General features: G+C 36.6%; 1 protein-coding gene across 5 annotated transcripts; it reads left to right on the forward strand.

The window, feature by feature from the left end:
* The first annotated feature begins 5,764 nt into the window (after window positions 1-5,764).
* Window positions 5,765-10,202, forward strand: LOC131307836 (metal tolerance protein 1-like). Of its 5 annotated transcripts, none has more exons than XM_058334549.1 (2): window positions 5,765-5,967; window positions 8,764-10,202. In XM_058334549.1, exon 2 carries the CDS (start codon window positions 8,764-8,766, stop codon window positions 10,042-10,044), a length of 1,281 nt encoding a protein of 426 aa, XP_058190532.1. In that variant the 5' UTR covers window positions 5,765-5,967; the 3' UTR covers window positions 10,045-10,202. The 5 variants fall into 5 exon arrangements, with proteins under 5 accessions (XP_058190532.1, XP_058190564.1, XP_058190547.1 ...); XM_058334581.1 differs by having other exon boundaries at window positions 5,827-5,971; window positions 8,771-10,202; XM_058334564.1 differs by lacking the exon at window positions 5,765-5,967 and adding an exon at window positions 6,037-6,293.
* Window positions 10,203-11,839: the final 1,637 nt, after the last annotated feature.

Consider the following 11,839-nt stretch of genomic DNA (forward strand, 5'->3'; position numbering starts at 1 on the left):
GTACATTTTTCTAGATCTAGATTAGATTTCATTGCAATTCAAATTGTTCTTGAGTGTTCTTCATTTTTCAGTTTTAAATACTTTAATTTCTGCCCTTAGTTGTTAGTTTTTGATATTGTTGCTTTAATTAAAGTTGTTTATTTTCTCCCGGTCTATCTTAATCTCTAATTTTCTTCTAGTGTTGCTTTTCAATTATGCTAAGTAGTTTTTCACTTGCTATCTCTCTAGATATGGGTGAGTAGTTTTAAGGGTTAGGTCATGGGGTGATTAGCACCTCATGGCTCGGGCGAAAATTGCATTTTGCACCCAATAAAGCTTTAAACTTTGATTTGAAAATTGATGTGGGGTTCGGATTTATTTGACAAATTACCGAGGTGTTAACCTCTTTGATCATGTGTAGGTGGGAGCATCGCCTACCCACCACACATGATGCTTAGAGCTCTGTCGCTCGAGGTATTTGCCAAATGAATTCTAGAGCTAGCTTGATTTTCAAATCATTTTATCTTCCAATTTGAGAACTTTAATCAAGTATCTTAAATTGTGTAATTGGGTGAAGAGTGTGATTTAGCTCGAGTCTTGAATGTTAATAATTCCTAGACCTAGCCTATCTTTTCTCTAGTTAATTCGTTTTTAATTTAGCCTTTTATGTCCACCGTTTAAAGTAAAACAAAGTTGGCTGTCTAAAAGCCGAAAGCCCTTACTTGCATCTACAAATCCGATCAAGCCATATAATTATTCCCTTGGGTACGATCCCGGATTTTCGATTTATTATGCTTCAACCGACGTGTTAAGCCCTACGCTTGGGGTATTATTCCATATTATATTGGAGAACGAAGCATTGATTATGAGAATTGACAGTTCTCATGGCCAGTTCACATAGCCAATGATATTTTTGTCCAAAACAGTTTTCATAGGAACGGTTCTCGTAGAAATAATTCTCATAGACAGTTCTCATGGAGACAATTATCATAGAAACAGTTCTCATAGAGAGTTCTCATAGAAAATGATATTTTTTTTAATCTTACATAATTTCATATTCAATATGGATCTTGTTTGGTAGATATCGTCGAATAAGTTCCAAAATAAATTTTTTTTTTAAAATGAATAGCTACAACAAAAGATATTACTTTTTGAAATTTAAACAATGTTTTAATGGTGCACCAATACACATGGAGCATTGGATAATTTTTCTATACTAAATGCTCTCTAGTTCAATGCGCTGCTGCACATGAAGGGGCATGGTTGGAATAAAAAATATAAATAATTATGCATGACTAAATTAAGTCCGAACCTAATTTTTAGGACCAGCCTAAAAATAGGTGAAATTACACGAATACCCCCTCATCTATCTGGTTTGGACATGGACACCTCCTAACCTTTAAAAACTCCCATACACACCCCCTCATCTACTGAAAAGGGAAAAAAACCTTACCGCCGTTAACGGAATGAACGAAATGTCAAATATACCCTTTGTTATGAAATGGAGCAACAAGTATACGCCACACTTCACTCGATCACAAATTTCTCTCCACCCTACTCGATCATGGCACCTCTGTCTCTCTTCCTCTCCCTTTTCAACTTGCATTGCAGATCACGGCTAACCCTAGATCGTGAAGAAAACCTAAGTTTCGAAGAACACCGGATCGTGTAAACTGTAAAAAAACCCTAGATCGTGGCAAACCCTACTTTGGAAGGTATGTTTTATATGTAAAAAAAATCCTAGATTTTCTTATTAAATGGCACAAATGTAGATGTATATGTTCATATTATATGATATATGAATACATTAGGGTTTTTGTTTGAGAATAGTAGGGTTTTTTGAAAGGTGTTGTACAGTGGTGACTTCGATAATCTTTAAAAATTAGAACTTTTGTTGTTTTGCATTTGTTTGTCATCCATTTTGTATTTGAAGTCCTCAAGGGGGCTTTTTCTCCACAACGGCAGTGGGAATCAACCCAGTTTTGGGTTTGGTTGGAGTTGTAGCTCTAATTGCAGCTATTAGATCTGTTGTTGGTGTGGCTATGGTGGCTACTATAGCTATTGTTGCCACTTGCCACCTTCCATGGCTGTATAGAGAGAGAGAGAGAGAGAGAGAGAGAGAGAGAGAGAGAGAGAGAGAGAGAGAGAGAGAGAGAGAGAATCTCTGATATAAAGTGAAAATGAGGAAAGAGGTATGAAAGGCAACTGGGTATATGTTGCCGTTAAAGGGCATTTTTGTCTAAAATTTGGCAAAAGTATTGACATGTGCCTTGAAACAAACGGTACTCAAACGGAAGGGTGTTCCTTGGGTAACAGTAGAAGATGAGGGGGTGTGTATGAGCGTTTTTAAAGGGTAGGAGGTGTCCATGTCTAAACCGAATAGATGAGGGGGTGTTCGTGTAATTTCACCTTTTTCTAATTTTCACAATACTACTAGTTATCCATGGCAAATAGGATGCCTCTCACCGGTGTTTAGGCTAGTGATTAACTTATGTAAAATAATTTTTTGGTTTTATGTGATATGGATGAGTAAGGACAAGAAGAATAGAAAAATAAAAAAAATTAACTTTTACATAAGTATTTTGGAAAATATCCAAAGAAAAACTCATAAAGTCAATTTTTAGTCATAATTTTTTACTTTTTCAATTCCTTTCATCCTTATTCACCCTGTCCCCCATATCACATAAAAATTTGGCATAAAACTAAAAAACGCAAAAAAAAAATAAAATTTGAATAACGATAAAACCAAAAAATTATTGTGCATAAATTAACCACTAGCGTGAACGGATAATACAAATCACTTATGAGCTCAAAATCTGTTTAAGCAAAAAAAAAAAGGCAATAGTTCCTACATATCAGAGAAGTGACTCATGATCAACCTTTGGCCAGCCTTTTCGCCTTTTACTTCTTTTTTCTGTATATTTTGAGGGAAATTGATACACACTCCCTTTTTTTTTTTGTTATTCACATTCCCTTTTTTGTTTTTTAGTATTGAAAATATATGTTTTTTTTTTTTACTAAAAGACAAAAAATGGAATATGAATAACAAAAATTGGAGTGTGAATATCAATTCCCTATTCTAAGTCCCGTTCTTCTTATAGTTTTTTGAGTTTTTTCTTGTTTTGTTCTTATTCAATTTTTTCCCGTATCTGTTAGTTTTGCGCCTAATTTTTTTGGATTATTGATTTATCTCAATGAGAGAAATCGAAAAAGCAAAATTTAACCAAATATTTCTAAAAATATCCAAGAAAAAGTTCAAAAAACTAGGCTTTTCTGGCCTTTTCTATGATATTTCTAAGAATTTTGAGTAAAAGTTATGACGCAAAATTAAAAGGCACGATTTTTTTTAGTAAGGACAAAACCAAAAAAAGCCCCAAAAAGCTAATGAGAACAACACTTGAGTGTTCTTCAATTTGTCCGGAGGTAAATGTTGATATGTTCTACTTTACGAGACAAGTGCATTATCTCACAGTACATCATCTCTAATAAATAAATAAATAAGTGTTTTTTCCCCATAGTTGTTCTTTTTTAATTAGATCTTACCGCGAACATCGACTCCATCAAAAACTATATTTATCAGATAGAGATAATATCTATTCCGTTTTAGACTTATCTTAATCATTGGGACCATTTATTTTTTTTAAGAGATTTGATTTTCACACTCCCCGCTTATAATTCGCACTCTTTTTTTTAATTTTTTTTAGGGCAAATTTCACTTACCTCCCCTGAGGTTTCTGACAATTACAGACACCTCCCTTCAGGTTACTGAAATTGCACTTACCTCCCCTGTCAGGGTTAGCAAGTAACAGAACCTAACAGGGGAAGCAAAAATACTTATTTGCCCATGGTATTATGGTATTATACTGAATAAAGAAAGCCGGATAAAAGAACAAGGAAGAATAAAGAAAATGCAAAAAATAAAAGGGAAAAGTATACAGTGTTTTAGCTACCTACCCACCACGTGTAGTGTAGGGTTGTGATGTGTAAGGGAAAAGTTTACATGTGCCGCGTGTTTTTTAGCTTTCTGAGACCGTTTGGGCCTCCAAACGAACCTTTGAATCATTTTGGAACACTTAACCAAATTTGGAACACTTAACCAAATTTAACGAAAATAAATTAAGTGTTCCGAATTTCAATTCGTTTGAATGGGTGGGAAGATTTTATATTTCTGATCATTTAATTCTAAAGGGTCATAATTAAATTTTGACTATAGGACTCTTGTTGGTTAGTCCTAAGAGATATTTGATTCTACGATTTTCTTAGGGTTAATCAACGAGAGCCCTATAGTCAAAATTTAATTATGACCATTTAGGATAAAATGATCAAAAAACTAAAATCTTTCTATCGGTTCAAACGAATTGAAATTTGGAACACTTAATTTTTTAACCATATTTTTTAATATATAAACTGTAGGTTGAAAAATTAAGTGTTCCAAATTTCAATCCGTTTGAATGGGTGAGAAGATTTTATTTTTCTGATCATTTAATTCTAAAGGGTCATAATTAAATTTTGACTCCAGGGCTCTCGTTGGTTAGTCCTAAGAAATATTTGATTCTATGATTTTCTTAGGGTTAATCAATGAGAGCCCTATAGTCAAAATTTAATTATGACCATTTAGGATAAAATGATCAGAAAACTAAAATCTTTCTATCGGTTCAAATGAATTGAAATTTGGAACACTTAATTTTTTAACCATATTTTTTAATATATAAACTGCAGGTTGAAAAATTAAGTGTTCCAAATTTCAATCCGTTTGAATGGGTGAGAAGATTTTATTTTTCTGATCATTTAATTCTAAAGGGTCATAATTAAATTTTGACTCCAGGGCTCTCGTTGGTTAGTCCTAAGAAATATTTGATTCTACGATTTTCTTAGGATTAATCAATGAGAGCCCTATAGTCAAAATTTAATTATGACCATTTAGGATAAAATGATCAGAAAACTAAAATCTTTCTATCGGTTCAAACGAATTGAAATTTGGAACACTTAATTTTTTAACCATATTTTTTAATATATAAACTGCAGGTTGAAAAATTAAGTGTTCCAAATTTCAATCCGTTTGAATGGGTGAGAAAATTTTATTTTTCTGATCATTTAATTCTAAAGGGTTATAATTAAATTTTGACTCCAGGGCTCTCGTTGGTTAGTCCTAAGAAATATTTGATTCTACGATTTTCTTAGGGTTAATCAACGAGAGCCCTAAAGTCAAAATTTAATTATGACCATTTAGAATTAAATGATAAATAAAATAAAATCTTCTCACCCATTCAAACGAATTGTAATTTAGAACACTTAATTTTTGGGAGAAAGCAGTGTCCGGGCAACGAATAATTTCTCAAAGTTGAGCCAAGGGTAGATTTGTCATGAAAAAATGTCTTTATGCTGACATCATCACCTTTATTGCTTTTCCGTTACGTCAAACAAACGGATGGGCTGAACTGCAACCGACAACTAAACCAGAGGGGAGGTCAGTGCAATTTCAGTAACCTGAGGGGAGGTGTCTGTAATTGCCAGAAACCTCAGGGGAGGTAAGTGAAATTTGCCCTTTTTTTTATCCACTTAAATTTACTATCTTACCCTTTACTCAATACATTTCTTCGCACATACAAGGACAATATTGTAAATTCATTTGGACAAAAACAAAAAGAGGATGTGAATGACTAAAAGTGGAAGTGCGAAAATCATTTTCTTTTTTAAACTTGTTCAGAATGAAATTTAAATAAAAAATCATGTTGTTTGAATACTGAATTGGAATCCATTGGGCCCTAAAACAGAACATCCAATTGGAGGGAATGGGGAGTCGTAGCTGATTCGTGCACTTATATAAACTCCCTTTTCCGGAATTACGACTCACGACGACTCACGAGGAGAGAAAGGCAAGAAATCCATCATTGCCATGAAATACAAACAGAACCACCGCTGAGAAACTCTATTCAAGCGGTTGCGATCTCCCCGCCGCCTCCCAATCCAAAACCTTAAAAAAAGGAGGTTGGTAGTGTAAAACTCGCCTCCTCTTCTTCCTTCACGACAAGTCTCCACCAATGTCTTTCATTTATCATTGATACTTTTTTCGCCTTTCCAATTATTATATGCTTTCTGAATCTCGACAGGGATATCCCCTTATCCGTCCCGCTGTCATGCACCTTTAATCACTTTATGCTTTCTTGTTTGTCGGATTCGAGTCCATAATTGAGTTTTTGATCGGTGGCTGTCCACAGATTTTTCACTCTCTCTATTTGATTATAAACCTTACAACAGTATCTGGGTTTTTTCGCGTTAAGGGTTTCCTTTCGAATGCATGTTCGCCATTCTCCGTAAGTTTTTTTTTTTTTTTTTTGTTCAACTGTGAACGTTTGTGGTCTCCAAATCGGTCGATAAAATAAGCAAATCCTCAATGGTTGGGGCCTGGGACCTGGGGTTTGCTCCCTCCTGAGATCTCATGTTCGAAACCTTGTAGGTGCTATCAACTCCTTTGGCTCAAGTCCATGCAGAGCAATTGTTCTGGCTTAATTGGACTCCCCGCAAGTGAACGGTGGGATTGGGCCTGAGAGTTATCGAGCTGCACGTCTGGACACCTGGGTTTTCAAAAAAATAAGGAAATCCTTGAACTGATAAACGGTTTGTTAGCGTATCTGTAATTGCTGATTTGTACCCGAATAAAGAAAAGACCAGGTCTATTTCTCACCTAGACCAAAATGGGGAAAAATCATTAAATGCGACGTACTGCTTTATTTTAATTGTTTTTAGGTCTTTATTTATTTCAGCAATGACTGGATTTCTGGCTGTTGTAATTGATCTGTCCATGTTGCAGTGTTCAAATTGTTGTAAGGTCTAGATTCTGCTACTGTTGGTGTCTGCTGTTCTTTTCAAACACAAGAACATACAACTGCTAATTAATTTTGGATTTTTCATTAATCTTCTTCATTTTATCAACAACTCTGGAGCTATTCGTAGATGCTAGTATGCTACAAATCAACTGCAATTTCCTGTAATGCTTGCATTCATCTCCATGCTTCTCTCTACCTTTAATTCTGATTTCTTATTCCATATTGTGTTGGCAGTTCATAATGTGTTCAATGGAATGAGCTTCCTGTGTTAATCTTCTCTTTTCGTTTCTTTTGCGTTCAACAGCCCATTTTTAAGATGTGTGTGCTACCTTTGCTGCATCTTGTTCCTGATGACCTGCATACTGTTTAAACAAACGTGCTACTCTAGTGTCCTACGGAATACGGAATGATGTAGTATGTAGTAAGGGTATTTATGTTTTTTCTGTATTGAGTCTATGTATAGGTGTTGAAGTCCTTTCTTTGGTAGCTTTTATCATTTTGAATAAATATTATCAAGAGCTAGTCTCTTTTGTATTCCATTTGGGAGTTTCTCTCTCTAAGTTAATCTATGGGTATTTGGGTTTGTATCACGGAAACGGCTGTACGGAAGTTTATTGTGTCAAAAGGGTATTACCATTTCCATTGTTAAGTTTCCACTCCAGAGGTCAATGTTGTTTCTAGTAGGAAGAAATTGAATTGTTGATGGGAGATATGGATCTCACTATCGATTCCAGACCATGATTTTCCCATCTCCATTTACATTGGTATCATTGTCAGTTGTACAATGACCGGAAATGTCAATTATGTTATTGCTAGAGTTATGGTATACAATGGAGAGCACTCTATCTTAGTTTGTTGTTGGATCAGTTTCTTATCCAGTATCTCACCCAGCTCCATCCCCTTTTCTGTAACATTTATATTACTCATGTTTGCAAATGAAAGCAAGATGGTACTTGCTGCTTCCAAAAGGGATGTTTTTAAATTGTGTCTAAAGAAGATATTGACATTGCCATTAGAAAATTGCTGAAGTAGGGCATTCAATTTCTAATGTTCGTTTGTAGACATAGAAATGTACTTCCTTGCTTGTTGAATCCTATAGTTATTGAAACTGCTCCGCAGAATGGCTCATTGTCAGCTCATTTGCTGCTTTTTTCTATGTTTCATTTTTTGGCTGCGAGAATATCCTTTAAAAACAAAGTAAATGAAACTCGTGTCCTTCACCTTTATTTCTTGTTGCATTGCTTAATTAACTCCAATTTCATTTTTTTGCGTGACATGTCCTTTTTGTTGTAGATGTACTTTTCTCGTGTGATTGTTGAGATATGTGCATTTGATATTCACGGAGTCCCTAAAGACGCAATATATGCCCATACTAAAGCTCCCCTCTTAGGACAAGTTATTCTAGCACTAATAGCTTGGCCCCTTAAAATCATGAATACAGATACACGGGTGGCTACAACACGGCATGGATGCACCAACATGACATTTTTAATGGAAATCAGGAGATGACACTGTTGGGAGGCTTGGGACAAGTTGATTTATATGTATTATGCATGCAGGAAAATAAATACTTGGTTTTCTGTATCACTATTGGTTTCGTGTTTTAACATATCAAAATAGTAGGAACTAGGAAGTCATTTTCACCAACTACATACTTGAAAAGAAGTAGGAAAACAAGATTTGTATTTACTTTAGAAATTTGTTTCATGGGCAAATTGAAATTATCGATATTTAGACTGCATAAAACAGGAAAATCTAAAGGAGAGGAGTTAATATCTTCGAAAATGTTTTATTTGGGCTGTTTCATTCGACGGGTAATTTTCATATGTAAATTGTAAACATGTTTAACTGATGAGTAAACATGTTTGATATATGATTGAAGCTTTGTTTGCAGTCGTACTAATTTGTGCTCTGATTAAACTCGAAGTTGATGGTAGTGTTACTCTTCTGTATTCAGATGGAAGAGAGTAGTCATCTTCATGGGCAGATTATTGAGATAAGTGGTGAAGTTTCTGGTGGGGAGAGGAGCGTTGGAGGGAGCAAACTATGTGGAGAAGCTCCTTGTGGATTCTCAGATGCTGTAACCATCACCAAGGATGCAAAAGAACGGGCAGCTTCCATGAGGAAGCTTTTCATTGCAGTTGCACTCTGTGTTGTCTTCATGGGCGTTGAAGTAGCTGGAGGCATCAAAGCCAACAGTCTTGCCATTTTGACTGATGCCGCACATTTGCTCTCAGACGTTGCAGCATTTGCTATCTCATTGTTTTCTTTGTGGGCAGCAGGCTGGGAAGCAACCCCTCGTCAGACTTATGGGTTCTTTCGGATAGAGATTCTTGGTGCTTTGGTTTCCATCCAGCTCATATGGCTGCTCGCTGGGATTCTAGTGTATGAAGCCATTCTAAGGCTTATTAACGACACGGGAGAAGTCAATGGCTTCCTTATGTTTCTTGTTGCTGCTTTTGGTCTTCTGGTAAATATAGCCATGGCCGTCTTGTTGGGTCATGACCACGGCCATGGGGGACATGATCATGGTCATGGTCACAGTCATGTGGGGCATGGTCACGGTCACGGTCACGGTCACGGTCACGGTCACAGTCACAGCCACAGCCACGATGATCATGATCATAACAGCCACGGTCACAGGCATGGGGTGCGCATTACCACTCATCCCTTTAGTCATGAGGAGCACCCAAGAGACGAGGAGCATGGCCATGCTCATGAGGAAGATTTGGTTGAACCACTGCTGAAGCAAAATTCCCATGACAAAAACAAACCAAGGAGTGAGAAAGAAGAAAAGGAAAAACGTAACATCAACATACAAGGAGCTTATCTCCATGTACTGGGGGATTCCATTCAGAGCGTTGGAGTCATGATTGGGGGAGCCTTGATATGGTATAAACCAAATTGGAAAATTATTGATCTGGTTTGCACCCTCATATTTTCCGTCATTGTGCTGGGGACAACTATCAAAATGATTCGGAACATACTGGAGGTATTGATGGAGAGCACGCCTCGGGAGATTGACGCTACAAAGCTAGAGAAAGGTTTATGTGAAATGGATGAAGTGGTCGCTGTACACGAGCTGCATATTTGGGCCATTACAGTGGGAAAGATTCTGTTGGCTTGCCATGTCAAAATAAAGCCCGAAGCGGATGCGGACATGGTGCTAGACAAAGTGATCGATTATATTAGGAGGGAGTATAATATTAGTCATGTGACTATACAGATAGAGCGTTAGTACTCTTCAGTGGAAAGAGATTTGAGCTTTTAATCTTGTTACTATGACTATTGTTGCATTCTATTTCCTTTAGTTGCTCAGTTTACTATGTTTATCTTAGTGAAGCTGAAAGTGGCATTGTTGCTTTTATTGGAAAGAGATTATTGAGTTTCCTGGTTCATGGGGCTACATGTTCAATGTCGTTTCCTCTGGATGCCTTTTTTTTAGGGTTTGTGCATCGAAGTCGGTTTGAGGCTCTCCTTACCAAATGTGATGCTTCGACTATTAACAAGAGTCTGAATGGTTGTGTCTACTTCCTCTCTCTTGGATGGTTGAGAGGGGGATTTGTGGTTTTGTGTGGTCTTATGCATTTCGCATTGGTAAAATCTATCTTCTGCTTTGTTTTATGCAGGTTTCTATCTTATTCTCAGAGGTAATGAACCAAATGAGAGCTGAGAGTTGGGAACCTGCCATTCGTCTCCGAGCCCTCCCAACACCACTATGTTCTCAGAGCCGTGACTTAGTGCGTTGGGTTCAGCTTCACTTTCAGGTAGCAGCACCTTCTCTGTTTCTTGAGAACTTCGGAAGGACAACTTTTCTAGACGTTGATTTTACTTGAGAGTTTCTTACTTTCGTTTTGGGGTGCTTTCAGTTCCATAATATGGGCATTTTTGGCTATTTGAAGGTGGTGCTAGTTAATTAATTACTTTTGAACCTCTGCCTTTTTTGCCCGTTTGTGAGAAGGCAATGGTGCCCATAATGTGCCGACGTGGCTTGATGATTGGTGCCAAGCAACAGGATATAGATCAAGTTTTCTAGACCTTGATTTTACAAGGTATGGATAAGGTGCCTGAGGTTCTGCTTGAATCTTGAGGCCTGTTTGGAAAGGGCTAGAATTTGTTGCATGGGCCACAACTCAACGAGCTAAACAGTAAATGCATTTTGAGAGTACTTGGGGTCCACTTTTGTTTGATACTAGGCTACTAGCGCCCAAAACATGGTAAATTGTTGAAAAAAAAATTAACTCAAATGGATGAAAGTTTAGCAGCCTTGGTTTTGTTGTTTTGGAAGCCCAAACGGCCCCTTCCAAGTCATAAATCTTGAGGAGCTATTGGTGCTAGTATTATTGACGAGCTATTTGCTTGATGCCGATGGACAAGACAAAATTCTGTAGTTGTGCTACCTGGTATATGTGCGTTGCTACCTGGTTTATGGCCCCGTTCCGCTTTCTTTTGAAGTTTTTTGTTTCAAAAAGAATGTAATTTCAAGCTCAAATATAATGAAAGTAAAAAATAATTTTTTAATTTCTTTTTGCATCGTTTAAAAGATCTCAATGAGATCTATCAAACAAGATTCATATTGGTAGGAAAATTATTTGCGTAAACACATGATTTTTAAGCTTAAAATTACCTTCCTTTTTTAAAAGTTCTTTTTTGTTGAAACTGGAACGGGGCCTATGTGCGTTGGCGTGCATTCGTGCTACATTGGAATATGTTCTTCTCTATTATATCTGTGAAGTCCCATTTTCGCACAGGTGTTATATTGGAATATGTTCTTCTCTATTATGTCTGCAAAGTCCCATATAAAAGAAGATGGACATTTTTTTGTTGTTTCAATTTGGGTGTACTGGAAAAAGGAAAAAAAGAAAAAGAAAGAAAAAGACCGTTTTGTTGAGAAATATGGGATGCTTGTCTATGTGGGTATAGGTGGCCAATTTCACACTCCATTTGTGAGGAAAATGGAGACACATTGAACGCATAGATAAGATTCCCGGAAACTTCTTGGGGTCTTTCCAATTGTTTTTTTTTTTGTCCTC

Source organism: Rhododendron vialii, chromosome 1a, assembly GCF_030253575.1.
Source record: "Rhododendron vialii isolate Sample 1 chromosome 1a, ASM3025357v1".
In the NCBI taxonomy this organism is placed as follows: domain Eukaryota; kingdom Viridiplantae; phylum Streptophyta; class Magnoliopsida; order Ericales; family Ericaceae; genus Rhododendron; species Rhododendron vialii.

What these genes read in the sequence shown, in the direction of transcription:
- LOC131307836 (XM_058334549.1), top strand. Translation starts at nt 8,764, where the DNA reads ATGGAAGAGAGTAGTCATCTTCATGGGCAGATTATTGAGATAAGTGGT.